We start from the raw sequence: 17,032 nt of genomic DNA on the forward strand, positions 1-17,032 counted from the left end.
ATGGGTTCTGGCTCTTTCCGAACCGACTGTCAGGGTGGTTTTTGGGTGGAGGTCCTTGCATCGCACTGAGTCTGGGACTCAGGGGCAGGGGCTTGGAGTCCCAGTTTGGACGGGGTCCTAGACCCCCTTGACAAGAGGGTAGTGGGTTGGTCCGGCTTGTGCTGGGGGTACAAGCGAGGCGTGTGTTTTCGGGGTACCCAGCTGGGAAGATTAATTCACGAATCGTCGGGCAATCCGGTACGGCTTGTCTATAGTCTAGCAATGTAGTAAGAACTAGAAGATGAAAGATGGTAAAAGAAAATCTGATTGTTTACCACCTGCTTGAAAGTAGCACATGTGCTTACATAGAATGGTTATTAATGAACTAATGCGACTGCTAATAAAAATCGAATATAAGGACGCACGCTTAGTAATGCTTCCTATAGATGCAATAAACCCACAAGGCAGACAACCTTGCATATCCTTAAAGTCTTTTTTTCTCCTATCGGGTAAGTCTTGCTGAGTACAATTGAGTACTCAGGGTTTTATTTCCCCTTGTTGCAGGTGACAAGCGGATGCTAGAGCTGACTCTTGTGTGTGGATTCCTCCCGGTGGGCTCAGATGGGATTCCTTTACACTGCGATCATAGTTTTTATTTATAACTCTCACTAAATATTTTTATAAATGGAAGTTTTATAACCTGTTGTCATAGTTTATATATCAATGCTTCATCATTTCATAAATAGATATTTATTTCCACTGTAATTCTGATCACGTGTTTATATTCCGCTGTTAACTTAAAGTGTTCATAACTCTAATAACACGTTCATATTATGCTATTATAAATAATAAATAATATACTATGATGTTACATGGAATGTGATGTAAGAAATGACAATAATGATGTAAGCTTTATTCTCTCATTTGTGATCCTGATGGAAAAATATGGATTTTTGGGTTCTTCCATGGGGTGTGCCCGACGGAACCGCGTCATTTGGTATTCTCCCTTGGGTACTTAGTGTCTAATGGAAGACGAGTACTCCTATTAGGCATTAGATTAGGTGGTTCTGCCACAGTAGCGCGTCGCGCTGGGTCGGGCGAGTTCCGGATTGGGGGTGGGGAGATGAATCGTCAAAACAGAAAAGTAAGGGGCTCCCTCCAAACCTCCGTGGAACGAGGGCTCGAGAGGGAGATTTAAGGGCCTCCTACTATTGAGGACCGGAGTAGGGGTCTTGCTGGAGTGAGTTTTTTAACCTCGAAGCCCTCAAAAGTGGACATGAGCTTGAGTAGAGACCTTCCTGGTGTTGCTCTTACAGCTTGTACAATCCCGGTGAGGAGCTAAAACTTTCTCTCACTACCCCATAAGAGGATAATCTTAGCAAAAGCTGATGTATTGGAATAACGCCTCTGCCCAGCTATCCCCACATATTGGACCACTGTCAAATAAAATGCAGAGAAATATGCACTCGTTGTGGTTTGAGTTAGGATCAATGGAAAGAGAAGCACAATATGACAACCATTTTGTCGTTCTAGTACCTACTCTATGTAAACCCTTAGACTTGCTCTCATCCTAGAATCTTTTTCAAGGTCCAATACCTAGGGTCTATTTGGAATGTGGGAAATTTTCCTTATTCCTGCGTTTTTCCTGTGAAATTAAACTGATTCTTTGTGAAATTCCTGCATTATTCTTTTGAAATTCCTGCATTCCGAACACAGCCCTTAGGACTATTTTGTTGACTATCGCAGTTTACCACACCATGCCACACTTCCTGTGCCTAACTTGCTGTGGCAGTTTTGCCGCATTTATGGTACAAGTACACTCATAGTTTAATAAGAACAAAATACTTAAGGCTCTGTTTGGATGTAGATATTCAGACCGAGGAATTAAATTGGCCTAGAATACCAAAGCTGAGGGGAATTAGAAATGGCCTCGAATACCAATGCTATTGTTTGGATGTGCAAGTAGTTAATAGCTGGAATCAACCAATTCCAATTCATGTTTGGATGTATAAACGTTGAATTGTAGTCTGGGTTGTCTACACTGATGTAAATGCATTGTAATATGTATTTCACAACTTGCATATTTATTGGATGATTATATTATCACTTTACACAAAAAACATGAAAATATTCAGAAAAATAGTAGAAACTGAAATAATATCATTAAAAACATGGAAAATAATCGATGACAACAGCACATAAAATGTTGATCACAAGCATATATTATAGAGTCAATACTTAATGATAAATAATCCAACTCTCTTGCAAGTGCCACAACATTTCACAACACCTAATTTCAAAGGGGCCAACAGCAAGCGTACATAGGCAGTTCCATATTATATAACAACAAGCGTACATTACATCTCTTAATCAGCCACCATTGCTCTAATTCAACGTAAGGAGTCATTCTTTTCTGAATTCCATAGGCAGTTCCATAAGCGCTTGGAATAAACGCTCATTAAGGATCAACTTCCCATAAGCCCGCAAAAGGTCACATCTAGCTAAATCTGGTATTTGTTCAAGTGCAGCAAGTATTTTAGCAGGAGAAGTGACCTGAGGCAATGGTAATGGCTCGGATTTTAGAGCATCTCGAAATGAAGTCTTCATATCTCCAAGCATGCAAAGAATTGCTTTACCAGTTCGCCGCTTTTTTTTTGGTAAATCTAGGGATGCTTCACTATATTCTTCAGGTGAATCTTGTGCACTCTCAGCAGCTATCTTGGCACCATCACCATTGGCATGATCTGTAGAATAAATAGTGCTGATTGCATCCTAATTCTTCACCACCTTGTTCTTGTAACAAGGTGCAGCCTTATTATTCTGCACAAAACAAAGACACAGTACAAGTGACTTGTCTTATTATAAAAGTAAAACAGTGAGAAACCAAATATCCATGTACTTACTGCCACATATCTAGACCAGACATCCTCACTATCAATTGATAGCTTATTATTTTCCCAATCCCAACCAAAATCACTCTGTGACAGTATCTTATTAATGACCTTATAGTGCTTGTCAAAAGTTTTGCACCTGATATGTTTTCTTTTGTGATGTCCATATTGCACTTGTCACGTACATTCTTGATAGCAGCATTGTAGACATGTAGCTTCTATCCATTTTGGGAGTGGTCACCATTGTTGTGATGCTCGACAAGTACATCCAACAAGGTAGCGTCCATCTCATCTGTCCATGTGAGGTAAACTCTCTTTGCCTTTGCTACAGCCAACAATGCAACATGATGCACAGGTCATGAAAGTTTCTTTTAGTTAAACGTAGCTCATCATAGCATGTAACTTCAGAACTATCATACATTTCCTTCAGGAAATACTTCCTAAGAGTATGCCTGCGCTCATCATCATTAAAGCACCCTAAATCCCTTGCCCCCCGCTGCGAACTAAGATATGCAAGCCCAAGAACAACTGCATCAAAGTATAGTTCTGTGAATATAATCCTCCTCCTCTTTCTCCTTTTGTTTTCTTCATTAATGAAGGAAACCAACTCAAGATTTGACATAATGCAGCTACAATGCACACAGGCAGGCACACACATGATTTTCAAAGAGCACGTCATGAAAAAAAAAATCATTTAGGAACACCAACAACATATCAATTTTAGGCACTACATACCTTCAATCGGAACGAGGAACAACGAACACTTGACAGAAGTAACCTGCTAAATCTAGAGAAAAGGGGTTAGGGTTTGAAAAGAGTGAATCGATGGAGGGAGAAGAAAAGAAGCCTCAATCGATCTGGATGCCGACAGGTGATTGAGAAAGACGGCAAGGATGAATCCGCGAGGGAGGCGCAGATTAAAGTTGGAGGATTCAGCAGGAAAGGGGAAGTAGATGAGAGTAGCAAGAAGACGTACCTGTAGAGAGGGAGAACGACGGAGGATGGTCGGAGATGCACGAGAACGAGGACGCCAGGCGAGGATGCCGGGAGATCGCGCTTTCGCCATGGGGGGTCAACCTCCCGTCGCCTCTGCCATCGCCGCCGCCTCTCTCTTGCGAGTCGCTCACTCTTCTTTTTCCCCGAGTGTGCAGAAGCCGTGGGTTGTGAAGGGGTACGCGCGGGGGTCGGGGAAGTGAGCGGAAGCGATTTCGGGCCAATATAGAGCGGGAGACCTCGGAATTGTGGGCGAGCTCTTTCCTTTGTGCGGGAAAGGTCCGCGATATTGGGCGCCAATGCCTCGGACCGATTCTAGTATCATCCAAACAATGGAATTTGAGGGTACCAAATGCCAAAGCCAAATCCAAGGTCCAAATATCTACTTCCAAACATGACCTAAAATAGGATAGAGAAACCTTTAGCACAATCTATTAAGCCCTCTTTGGTAGGTAGAAAATTTTTCGGTTTCTTGTGTTTTCTCATATAAAAATGAATTATTTTTTTTTTCAAAAATCCAGAAAGCTAGTCAAATAGTTTCATAAAGTAAATCTAATTCAGCTGTTCTACAAAATACTGAATCTAAATATTTGCAGGGGAATCCCGGTCTCTACTAAACGCACACAAACGGATGATGCTCATATGCACTGCAGTAGTTATTTGTGTGCACGGCGATTGGGCGGTGGATGAGGCGCGTGTGAGCCACACCGCGCCAGGCTGCCCCTCCCTCCGCCGCACAACCTCACCGACCTCTCCACTCTTAAGCCACCCCCTGCCCCTCACCCCCACCATCTCCTCGCGTCCGCCTCCCGCTGGCCGCCACCTTGCCCTTGCTGTCTCGCCGTTGGAATGGCAGCGGACACCTCGCCGGCAGCGTGCGCACGAGCGTCTGCATCCGGCCTCCACACGGGCCGCCTCGCCGTCCGCGCCGCCGCCCTCCCGGCGGATGGGCGCGGCGGTGATGGCGCTGCCTCCTATAAGAAACTCGGTACGTCCGCCACTCGCAGCTTTATGCGCATCCCTGGGAGGTTGCGGAAGAAGTCGTTGAAATTTGTGATGCCTAGTGTACAATGCGGGGTCAATTGGACGAACTGAGAAAGGAGAAGGTAGCAAAATAGCTAATTTCATAGGCGGACCGACCTATAGGGCGAGGTAGGGCGGCCGCTCTGGCCGGAACCTCTTACCTCCGGTGGCATCGCCATGGAGCCCCGACTGGCGAAGTGGCGTTCCGAGCGGCCGCGCGGAGGTGGAAGATGACTTGCGTGCAGGGGAGACTTCGCGATAGGGAGTTGGGGCGTCTATGTGCCGGAGGCCCACCAATTAGGTAGGCCCTTTTGGCAAGCAGAGCACACCACCGTAGCCGGCAGCCAGCAGTCGTGCAGCGCACCTCAGTACCCACACTCGGCGGCGGCGCTCCAAGGCGTGTATGCTCCGGCGCTCGGCGGCCACGGCTTGCCCTCGCCGGTCGCCGTGCCAGCGTACCAGCTCTGACGTCGGCCTCCTGGTGCTTCCCCTCCCGGATCCCTCTGCTGCCCTCCCTCTCCTACGTGGTGGCTGCCTGCGTGGTGCGCGCCGCCAGCGGGCAGCGGCAGCCGGCCAGCAGCGGCTCCCCTCCGACTGCGCCCCACTCCCAGGCCCGCCGCGGTGCAGCGGCTGTGCGCAGTTTAATAATGCTCAAATTTGTGTATGATAACGCAAGGGCAACAAGGAAGAAAGTTTGCTACTGATTGAGCTTGCTGTAACTGTAAGTCGAGCGTATTTAATTTTGTTTGGCTTGTTTAGCAGATATCGTGCAGACATGAAGCAGTGTACCTGCAAATCGCAGCTACCTTTTCCCTTATACTTGATGATTTTGATTGAAAACCCACAATTGCTAGTCCAGCAATCTTTCAAAGTCTTGTTCCGAATGTTTTGCTGAATGCCAATTTAGTCGTGAACATGCTATTCTTGATACACATTTGAAGTTATTGTTAGTCCTAATTGCAAATCCAAAACCATTGCTGTGTATCAAACTCCACCTCAGTTTGTCAATATTGGTTTTACGAATACAAGTTTAACACCTATTGTTGAATTACTGACTAAATTAGAATTGTTATATGATATAGCAATATAAATATGGTATACATTCATGGCTAAACCGAAATATCGGTGACATTTGGTAGATATAAGTGGCAGCCCGCCCTACCTGAATTTTTGGGCTGGGTCCACCACTGGCTAATTTGGTTGGTCAAGAGATTGTCTGACAAGGTTCTTGCTTGACCAAAAGTAGCTCTTGGCCACTTAACTCAGACAATCCAAAAGTTTGATTTCGTGGCACAAAGTTTATTTGTTCATCTTCATCTGATTCCATAATAAATAGCAGTCTGAATATAGAACGCAAAATTGTCTTTTTGCATCAAAGTACAGTGGTTGGGAAACACTGCACTGAGCCAAGCTTAACAAAGTACTGTTCCTTGTATTTAAACCCAAAAGCTCAAATTCCTAAATAAACTGTTTGCTTGTTGTTTGAAGGTCTGTACTCCTTGAAAAAGAGGATTGAAGATGCAGTTGTGCGGGTTGAAACAACCGCTTCCAGTGCTTTGGAGTTGGAGGAAGCACAGAGAATTAAACAGGAAGAAGTATTGCGGAAGCGTAACTTGTGGGATAATCCAGCTAAGTCACATGAGACGCTCTCTGCTCTGGCAGATGCTATCAGGGTGGTCGACCATCTAAAAGATCTTCGCTTCAAGGTGCTTAGTAATATGAGTTCAACAAACAGTTTTTGTTCTCAGGATTTCCAGAAACAAATATGCTTTTTATAGTGTGATGCTTCATGCATGTGAACAGGCTTCAGAAGATAAGCTAAACCATGTGTACTCTGTCACTTCCCTTCACTAAAATATGCAAATATACAGTTTCGACTTTCTTTTTGTCTTTATTTTGTCCACAGAAACTATAATTTGAATTGGCACTTGTGTTTTCTGGCTGGTGACCATTAGATATACTGTGCAGGCTGAAGAGGCGAAGTTGATTAGTCAACTATCAGAGATGGATGCCATAAATGGTGAGCTATTTAAGCAAGCTTACAAATCTTCAGTAGATGCTAGTGAGTATCTAGATCGCTACCAGATGTACAAGCTTCTTAAGGGTCCATATGACAAGGAGGGAGCGTGCATTATTGTTACTGCAGTATCTAACGGTGTTACTTCTGAGGTAAGTTAACTGTAGTTGCATTCTATATGTGTATGGCTAAAGGTAATGATAATAGAATAATAGTATAAGAAATACTGATGTAGCTTTAGTTACAATTTCACCTTTCTATTTGAATAGATAACCTTACTGCCCTTTTTGCCTTTATGAATTTGTCGTTAACTAGTATTCTGCTCAAGTCCATGTAAAAAATAAAGCTACTGAATGGTCAGTTAATTCATGAAATTTCTTTCAAATATGCTAATAGCTTATAGTGGAATCCTAAGCCAGGATAGTAACGGTTGAGATGGTTTGGACATGTCCAACGGAGACCTCCAGAGGCACCGGTGCGTAGTGGAATCCTAAGCCAGGATAATAACGTGAAGAGAGGCAGAGGAAGACCGAAGTTGACTTGGGTAGAGGCAATAACAGGAGACTTGAAAGGATGGAATATACCCAAAGACTTAGCCTTAGATAGGAGTACTTGGAAAACAACTATTCATGTGCCTGAACCTTCATTGCTTCTGCTGGGTTTCAACTCTAGCCTACCCCAACTTGTTTGGGACTTAAAGCTTTGTTGTTGTTGTTGTTGTTGTTGTGATGCTAATAGCCTATAGTGATTCATACTCTCATACTGCTAGATGGGAGTTGGTATTTTACTCTGAATGTGGTCATATCAACTTTTTGAAGTTTTGATATATACTGTTGAAATGGCTAACTATGATATTTTTTTACTCACAAAAATGTTGATATTTGTTCGCTGCAGCTGTGGGCAGAGAAGGTCTTTGGCATGTATACAAGTTGGGCACGGAAGCAAGGTTACAAGGTTGGATTGATTGAGAAGATATTTTCAACGAGTGGCCATATCCAATCTGCAGCAATGGAGATTGAATCAGAGTACATGTTTGGCACCCTTTCTGGAGAAAAAGGAATGCATCAAATGATATACTCCTCCCTTGAAAATTCTGACATTGATCAGGTGATTATGCTTTCTGTTGTAATTTGTTAATTTTTATCAGAATTCATCAGGAATTGTTTAGTGCCAAGTTTAGATTAATATACATGACAAACTATACATGTAAATGTCATACAGCAGTAAGCTGCTGCTGCTCTACAAGATATATTAGCCAATAGATTGCTCAAGTCAAAGAAAGTAATGCTTGAGCCTCACATGTTCAGAGTTTAAGCTCAAAAGTGTTGACTAATATGCATAGACCAACCGCAAATAGAACTACTTTGGATAGAGTAGATTGTGAGGTAATGCTTTCTGATTTAGTATTTCAATGCTAAACCTCATACGTTACTTTTGATTCTATCAATGATCTTTTTCCATATGCTGCTATGTGTATCAGGTTGGCTAACCTGATATGTACCAAAGCTTGCAGGCCTTATCAGCTAGAGTCGACATAATTCCCCTGTTCTTGGATAGACCAGTTGATCTTCACTTGGATGACGGTGATATAGAGACCTCTCCCTCACCTTCTGTACATAAGAAGCGAGACAGAAGAAACGGAGCTGCTGTTAGGGTTCAACACTTACCAAGTGGAGTCACTGCTGAAAGTTCAGGTACTGAACAAACATTGCTTACGCAAATGTGAACTGGTATGCTACTGTGATTGTGACTGGAATTTAACGAGGCATCCTATCAACAGGTGAGAGAAGCTACTTTGCAAACAAGCTAAAAGCCACAAGTAGGTTGAAAGCAAAGCTCCTTCTAGTAGCTAGAGAATTGAGAGTATCGGACATAAAACTGATCAACAGACAAGCTATAGAGGTTAAGTGCAACTCTGAAACACGAAGATACACATTTGGACCTCAGAAATTGGTCCATGATCTCAATACAGGTATCCAGTTATCAGATTTGAACTCAGTCCTTGAAGGCGACATCGAACCATTCATCAGAGGCCGTGTTACTTCCAGACAATTGTGATGCACACAGCTCTCACCAACTGATTGATCTGTTTGTTCATTGTGATTCTGTACATTTATTTCCTTTTTTCTAAAGACCACCACATCATAAGATAACCTCTGTAAATATATCACATTTCAAGCCAAAAAGGTATACAAAACATTAATTTCTTGCACTATCTTCATTCCAGTGGGACTCAAGATCGTTCCTGATGCAAATTAATCAGCCTCTTCCATTGTCAAGCTTGAACCTCTTTTGTTCTTTCACTATCTCCATTGTCAGAGAAACCAAAGAAGAGTTAGTTCATGCAGATACACCATTGGAAAGCCGTAACATTTCATGTTTTTTATGTAACTAGTGGCCATGGTGCTGCACGTGGAGGTCAAAATTACATCTGTTAGGGAAACAACTTTTACAGTGATAGAAATAATTTGATGCAGTAACCATGTCAGTACAAGAGACATAAGGTCAAGAAATAGATACTCAGAATGTACGCTATAGTAGCTGAACTACTGCTACTTAACTGTGATCATTCTTATTAGTTTACATTGTCACTAAGCACTTTGAATTACATGTCATCAAACAGGAGACCATGGAGTAGAATTGAAACGGCTGATGGTGGAAATGAACGCATTATTTTATCATGTCTATGTAGCACCACCAATGACAAACATACAATGAAAGTGACAATTGATTCCTATTTGCAACCTTGATGGTTAGTGTGCTAAACAAACTGACAATTGATTCCTATTTGCATGGTAATTGATCTTTGTTATAATTGTTATAAAAATGAAAGTGCAGAAGGGGACTATATGTGTTATAATAGTAATAGAGATATCCAAACATGCCAAACTGTTATGAACAAAAATAACTCAAACCTTGTTGGAACTGAAGCATACTCACCATGAAAATTTGAGACATGCTAAGATGATGCAGATGTGCTGTTATGTTTTCCTCTACTGAAAAAAATAACCAGGCATTCAGTTTTGGGTTTTAAGACAGTTGTTCAAGTAGTAGTATCAGACATGTGAGACGCACATGTTAACGCAGAATGCTTAGTCCAATTTCAGCCATTGGAAATACAAAATGCTGTCCAATTACAGCAAATGGAAATTTTCATACAAAATTTAGATTGAAATATTTTTTTCACATGAAATACAAGATGGTAGTCCAAGTAGCAGTTTCAGAGTCATGCGATAGAGATGAAAAATAAAGAAACTGCAGCGATTTCAATCCTGTACCTCTGGTAGCGGTGAGGCCTTGACACGATCTACAGAAACTGCAGCCCTGCACCTTCAATCAGGCAGCTGTTGCCGCTTCTAGCTACTGGTGCTCCCAACATCGGCGCGAAAGGGACCCACGCGCGGGGCTGCCTGATCTACAGCCTGGGGACAGCACTATCCTTGAGCAGCAGCGTGAGCGTGAGTCGGACTACTTCCAAGTGTCCGGACCATTGATCAGTCCCTACATGCAACAAGGTACAACAAAAGAAGAACATTCAAACCAATGCCCACTGAAGCAAAACCAGACACTTGGACCACGAGGGCAGAGACTCGTTCGTGTATCAGTGACCTTCCAACTGTAGAGCACAATGTTGATCCACAAACACATATCAAAGACCAATCTGAGGTGTTCTTCCACTCCATAGGTTAAATTTTGGAACAATGTGTTTGTTGAATGTTAGTTTCAAAATTTTATGAAATTGGCCACAGAGCATCTCCAAGAGTTCCAACAATTTCTTCTCAAAACCATAGAGTTTTCCAACTCGCCAAAAATTATTGAAAGAAATAAATAAGACTATCTCAAACGGTTTCTAATAATTCAACTTCTAAAATATAGAAGACAATTTTACATCAGAAATCCTATACTATTTGTAAATTATTCTAACCACTTCTATATATTCTTTTTCTCTTATACATTTGAATCAAGAACTCTTTCCTACTCTTTATTCTTTCTCACGCCCTTCCACCTTTAGATTGGCCGGTGGATATGCACGTCTGACACGCACGGATATATCCGTGCGATCCGTATATTTTTCCAAACGCGGAAAGATTGGGAGGTGGGATTAGGAACAGTTGAAAATGGATTTTTTTTCTATTTTTATTAAAAATCCTTGAGTGAGAGGCTTTATTGGGAACTCTTGGAGATGCTCATACAACAAACTCTTTGAATGAAAGTTTTTTTTCTCAAATTTGGTGTAGTTGGATCCAAACCTTCGTCCAAGGAGGAAATGTGGGGGTCAAGGTAAATGACCATTTAGGTCCTTCTATTCAAACAAAGAAAGGTCTTAGGCAAGATGATCCACTATCTCCCATACTATTTAATATAGTTGCAAATATGCTGGCCATTATTATTGCCTAAGTCAAAGAGGATGGACAAATAAAAGGGGTAGTAACTAATTTGGTACAGGATGGGTTATCTATCTTGCAATACGCGGATGACATAGTGTTATTTTTAGATCATGATATTGAACAAGCAAAGAACATGAAGATGCTTCTATACTCTTTTGAACAATATAATTATCAGGTCTAAAAATTAACATCCATAAGAGTGAAATCTTTTGCTTAGGAGAAGCAAAAAATAGTAAATAAATATATTTACTCAAATATTTTTGGTTGCAAGCTAGGCTCTTATCCTTTTCGTTACCTTGGTGTTCCAATAATTTATTGCAAGTTAAATAACAAAGATTGGAAGAAGGTGGAGGAATGTATAGAAAAAAAGCTTAGCAGTTGGAAGAAGAGGCGGCAGCGGCGGCTACCGGAGACGGAGAAAAAGATGTGGCGGCGGCTAGGGTTACTAGATCTCCTCACCGGCGGGCATACAAGGGGGTTCGGGGGGGGGGGGGGGGGGGGAGGGGGGGAGGGGAGGCTGGCTGGCCAGACGGTGGGGACGACGACGGGAGGCTTAGAGGCCCTGGCGGCGGTGGAGGCGGCCGGTCTATGAAGGGCGGGGTCGCCATGGCCAGAGGAAGGACACCGTCGCGAGAGGGGGCAGGGAAAGAAGGCGGGCACCGCGGAGCTCTGCTGAACTCCCACCCGCACCATGGCTAGGGGCGAGGACGACGAGGAGGGCGGGGACATAACGGCGAGGGAGGGGGCGGGGAGGGATAAAGGGGCGGGGGAGGAGTCGGGCGCGAGCTGAGGTAGACGACGCTCGACAACAGCCTCCATTGAACTACGATTCATTAAAAATCATATTATGCCAATAAAATCAGAACCGTTATCACCTTGGTAGTGCATGTTACTAGATAGCCTGTATATAATGTTGGAAACAATTCAGAACAATTCAAGAGGGGTTCATTGTTGCTTGCTACAGTCTGAAGGTGAGACCTGGTTCCACACCCTGCGATGATTGATGACGACGACGGTCTGTCAACAATTCAAGAGGATGCATGGCCTTGTTTAGATCACCTCCAAATTCCAAGTTTTTTCACTCTCTCTCCGTCACATCAATTTTTGGACGCATGCATGGAGCATTAAAGGTAGGTAAAAAAATAACTAATTGCACAGTTTGGTTGTAAATCACGAGACGAATCTTTTGAGTCTAGTTAGTCCATGATCGGACAAAGTTTATCAAATACAAACGAAACGTGCTACAGTGTCCAGATTGCAAAAATTTGCAATCTAAACAAGGCCCATGATGAACAAAAGAAAGAAAAATCTAGCTACTGCAAATTACGTCCGGCACGATAGTATATATGCATGCAAGGAGCACGATTGTATATATGCATTGCTAGCCATTCAAGCTAAAAAATAGAGAATAGGGAGAGAGATGGATTGACTAGAGAGTTCTTGAAATTAGGTTTTTGAATTTTTATATTTAGGTTCAAAGTTTCAGGATGTTATGCACAGCTAGCCGTCAAGCCGTGATCCTCTTGCCGTTGACTGTTAATTCTTGAATGGCAGGCTTTTTCTGATTTCCAAATTCAATTTCAATGAAAACACTAAAAAATCGAAGAAAATTATTAATCACACTTCACACGTCGTTGACCATGCGTGGTCTCTCGACGTATAAGAATCTTCGTGCATGGCATACTCATCTGAGAGTAGCATTCGACACTCCCAGTGGTCGCGAAGCAATCCCTTTGTAGGAGTACAATACATAATCACCTGCTGGGAGCCTGGGACGCATACGGTTACATACTTATTGACGTACGGATATACGATACGGTGGCCGGTCGGTAGAGTACGTGGACGTGGACGAGCTAGCTTCAGTTGAAGCTGATGGGGTAGACGCGTTGCATGTTGGGGTAGAAGAGCCCCCAGTTCTGCTCCACGCCGCTCTCCTTGAGGTTCTCGTTGAACATGGAGAAGAGGATCGTCTCGATGGCGCCCGGGTGGCGCGGGGTTCCCCGGCCGACGTGGTTGATGAGATTCTGGTTGTAGATGGCCGCATTCTCGGGCGACGCCGCGACGCCGCCGGCGGACGGCCACCCGCTCTCCGACACCACAAGGGTCACGCCGGAGCCACCGTGGTTGCCCATCGCCACGTAGAAGGAGTCGACGGTGGCGTCGAAGAGGTTCTGGTACTCGTAGTTGCCGTCCTTGAGGACGGTGCTGGGCGCGGTGAAGAGCGCGTAGCTGAGGTCCATGGCTGACGGGTTGGTGGCGTAGGTGAAGTAGGGGTAGACGCTCGCCATGAGAGGCGCGCCGGTGCGCGCCAGGAAGTCGAGGACGGGGCCCATGAACCCCTGCGCCTCGTCGGTGAACTCGGCCGCGGAGGGCGGCTTGTACCCGCCGAGGATGGCCTGCGACACGGACGTGGTGACCTTGATGCCGTCCAGCCCGGCGGCGGCCAGCGCGGCGCGGACGTTCTCCATGGCCGGGACCAGGTTCTGCGCCGCGCCACCGGCCACCTCGTTGCCCACGCAGACGCAGCGGAAGGAGACCTTCGGGTACGCCTGGATGTTGTTGCGGACCCACGACGCGGCCGCGGCCGGGCTGGCGGCGAGGCTGGACAGCACGTCGTTGGGCGCACCGACCACGACGCGGATGCCCGTGCCGCCCACGGCCTGGAGCGCCGCCTGGTCCGGCGCGTAGATCCGCATCAGCGTGATGCCGTTGTCCTTGTACATGCCAATGACGCTGCTCGCCGGCGGCAGGTTGTCGCCGCTCATGCCGTAGGACACCCCGATGGACTCCACCACGCCTGCACACATACGTACGTACGCACTCCTTCAGTCAAATTTATTAATTAACCACAGTAAAATTGTGAAGAAATTAATGGAAAAGGAAACCTGTGCATGAAACAACAGAGGCAGCGAGTATCGCTGTCCGCTGTGTGTAACTGAAATTTAACTTCCCCGGCTATCTCTCAATCTATCTTTCCCATCTCGCTTCTTATCTCTACATCGAGAAGACATTTAACTTCCCCATCTCTCTCTCAATCTATCTATCTATCTATCTATCTATCTATCTATCTATCTATCTATCTATCCATCTATCTACCTTTCTTTCTACACTATCTATCTGCAATCTTCGCAACAGTCGACGTTACAAGCAACTGATTATATTTTACTGTCAGCTGCTGCACGAGCAGAGAGTGAGAGAGGGGCCACATGCGAGAGGCCCAAACAGAGGAAACGTCCCCGACCGTCGGCTAGTCCATCTATGATCGATATGGATGGCCAAAGCCGTTAGCTAGAGCACGAATGAGGCTAACGGCCAATAGCTAGCTTTTTTCTCATCATAGCTGAAAAACCAATATACCTAGCTAGCTCGCGTGTCTAAGATCCTCTTTAGCATGGTTTTTTTATAGCTTCTTCTTTGATACTATATTACTAACATTACTCTAACATTATACTAAACATTACTCTAACACTATTTAGCATGGTTTTTTATAGCTTCTTCTTTAGCATGACATACTCTAACACCACTAAATAGTACAACCAAAAAGACACTAACATTACTCTAACACTATTGTGGTTCCTTCACCGACTTAATCAAAAGCTTTACTAAACAAGCACATACGAGAACGGCTTTGGAAGCCAAAACCAAGGTAAAATTAGTGAAACCCAAGCCGTTGTGTTTTCAAGATGTTGAAGCCATAAAAAATATGATTTCTTCTAGCTTTATTGTTTTTAAGAAGCCAAAACCCTGCCAAAAGGCACTAACATTACTTTAACATGACATTACTCTAACAGTAATAATCTTATTTTTGTATTAAAGTTACTGTCAAGCTTTTACATTCCCCAAAAATCTGTTTTCGACTTTCTAGCTGCAAGCACAAACATATCCTGAAACACAGTTAATACAGTAAGGAAAGGGGGAAAATATATATACTTGGAGCGATGTTGGCAAAGACCCCGAGAAGCAATGCCGCCGTAGCCAACATGGAGGCTGCACTCTGCCTTGCCATTCTCTCTGTTCTCGAACCCTCCCCGTGCGTGTTCAAGAGGCTACTGTTCCTTGTGGCTATGCTTACACGTCTCTCCAAAAACTCTGCTTGTAATTGCTTCGATGAAACAAACCACTGCCAACAGCCATCTTATATAGAACTATAGATATCAGGGTCCAATATATCACTTGGCCCAACGCCATCAGCACCGACAAGCTTTTCTTTTCGAATATCCAGCACCACCGACATTAGTTTACATCTCTTTCATTTTTTTTTCTGAAAATCTTTTTCGTTTTCTTTGTGGGCCTGAAGCCTTTTTTTTTAAAAAAAAGGAAACTACTCTTCATCGGTGCTTCCGGAATCGAATTGAAGCGTAGCTATTAGTTCCCGTTTGGTCGCACGCTTCTGATGGGCTTAAACTTTGTTGCTTTTTAATTCCCTGCTTGCTTTTTTAATCCCCCCGCATGTTTTGTGGTTGACGCCCAGCTGTGTACAGTCTCCGGATGGTAGAGGCTAAAAATTTGTTTCATTATCTTAAAAAAATCTATCTACCGTGAGGAGCGAACCTCTACATTAGGTTAAAACTATTCGAGTGTCGTGCCCATCATTATGATTCTTTAGAGACTCATAACAGTGTACCTATATCCTTTACAGGGCAGGGGCAGATCTATGTACACCATAGCGGGTGCGGGCGCACCCATGAAAAACGAAAAATCAGTGATTATGATGAAATTTTCACCATATTCGTACCCCTTTGATAAAAGTCTATGCACCCACAGGGCAAAGCGCACCCCCTTAAATTACAGCCAACTTTCCCTGATTCATTTCCAGTTTTCACAACACATCTTAATTTTCTTAGTTTCACTTGGAACATCAGTTGCTAAAAATCGAATATCAGTGAGATTATTAAGAGGTTCAACAAATTAAATTTGTCTGAGTCAGCATTGCAAATAGATGAAAATGAAAAACATTCTAGTTTACATGGAGTTAGTTCTTACTATACTAATTTTATCTGAACTCGAAGAAAAAAAATCGGGAGCTAGTTCTATCCTTTGGTAGATCATTCAGACACGGTGAATGGTAGTTAAAAGCTGATGAGCTTTGCACTGCATGCTTCCAGATATTGAACGATATATAGTAGAAATATTCCCTTTTGCTAAAATGTGGCCATCTCAGTTAGAAAGGGACACCTGATCGCACTCGATTGAAATGCCATAACTCACTGCTAGCTGAAAACACAGTTGGAGATAAAGGGACAAAGGATCGCATTTGATTGGAATGCCATAGCTCACGGCTAACTTGAAGCACAAGATCGAGCTGAGATGCGACGTAGACTCGGCTGATGGAACCAAGATTTTGTACTATATATATTCCCCGTTCCAATGAGTTCTGCTCTGGTGGTCCGCCCAATCCAGATCCAAAACAAAAATTAATTATAATTAGTCACCCTGGTACTTTAAGATTAGTGTATTTTTTTAAAAAAAGAGGATATCGGAGCAAAACTCAAGAAAAATATACCACTCTCATTTCTTTGGGTATACCATTCTCGTTTTTTGAGGGGTCAATAAAACTCAAGTTTATAATCAGGTAGATAAAAATACTAGTATGATTTACAATATGATTCACTACCGGAATGCCCAGGTTTGCCATGTGTCCACGGCACACGGCGAAGCCTAAAAAATACTCGGCAAAGCCATTGCCGAGTGTTACACTCGGCAAACGGCACTCGGCGTACACAGAGTCGACAAACGTTTCT

At 43.6% G+C, this 17,032-nt stretch overlaps 2 protein-coding genes and 1 pseudogene across 3 annotated transcripts; 1 reads left to right on the top strand and 2 right to left on the bottom strand.

Moving 5' to 3' along the window:
- Positions 1-2,364: 2,364 nt before the first annotated feature.
- On the bottom strand, positions 2,365-3,172 carry LOC136510798 (uncharacterized; annotated as a pseudogene).
- A 1,405-nt stretch (positions 3,173-4,577) lies between these two features.
- On the top strand, positions 4,578-9,549 carry LOC136512518 (peptide chain release factor PrfB3, chloroplastic-like). 2 transcript variants are annotated; one of them, XM_066506482.1, is made up of 6 exons: positions 4,578-4,851; positions 6,375-6,592; positions 6,855-7,055; positions 7,798-8,010; positions 8,417-8,597; positions 8,684-9,549. In XM_066506482.1, exons 1-6 carry the CDS (start codon positions 4,713-4,715, stop codon positions 8,959-8,961), a joined length of 1,230 nt encoding a protein of 409 aa, XP_066362579.1. In that variant the 5' UTR covers positions 4,578-4,712; the 3' UTR covers positions 8,962-9,549. The 2 variants fall into 2 exon arrangements, with proteins under 2 accessions (XP_066362579.1, XP_066362580.1); XM_066506483.1 differs by lacking the exon at positions 8,684-9,549 and having other exon boundaries at positions 4,583-4,851; positions 8,410-8,573.
- Positions 9,550-12,847: 3,298 nt separating this feature from the next.
- On the bottom strand, positions 12,848-15,410 carry LOC136513109 (lichenase-2-like). Its single transcript, XM_066507104.1, has 2 exons — positions 15,222-15,410; positions 12,848-14,088 (listed from the first exon to the last, which is right to left on the bottom strand). The coding sequence occupies exons 1-2, from the start codon at positions 15,295-15,297 to the stop codon at positions 13,151-13,153; spliced, it is 1,014 nt and encodes a 337-aa protein (XP_066363201.1). The 5' UTR covers positions 15,298-15,410; the 3' UTR covers positions 12,848-13,150.
- Between the last annotated feature and the right edge of the window lie 1,622 nt (positions 15,411-17,032).

Source organism: Miscanthus floridulus, chromosome 16 (assembly GCF_019320115.1).
Source record: "Miscanthus floridulus cultivar M001 chromosome 16, ASM1932011v1, whole genome shotgun sequence".
Lineage (NCBI taxonomy): Eukaryota > Viridiplantae > Streptophyta > Magnoliopsida > Poales > Poaceae > Miscanthus > Miscanthus floridulus.

Excerpts from the sequence above, each read along its gene's own strand:
- LOC136512518 (XM_066506482.1), top strand. The coding sequence starts at position 4,713 with ATGGCAGCGGACACCTCGCCGGCAGCGTGCGCACGAGCGTCTGCATCC. Across the intron at positions 4,852-6,374 it reads TGCCTCCTATAAGAAACTCG|GTCTGTACTCCTTGAAAAAG; the intron begins GTACGTCCGCCA and ends TGTTGTTTGAAG. Across the intron at positions 7,056-7,797 it reads CTAACGGTGTTACTTCTGAG|CTGTGGGCAGAGAAGGTCTT; the intron begins GTAAGTTAACTG and ends TGTTCGCTGCAG.
- LOC136513109 (XM_066507104.1), bottom strand. The coding sequence starts at position 15,297 with ATGGCAAGGCAGAGTGCAGCCTCCATGTTGGCTACGGCGGCATTGCTT. Across the intron at positions 14,089-15,221 it reads CTTTGCCAACATCGCTCCAA|GCGTGGTGGAGTCCATCGGG; the intron begins GTATATATATTT and ends GTATGTGTGCAG.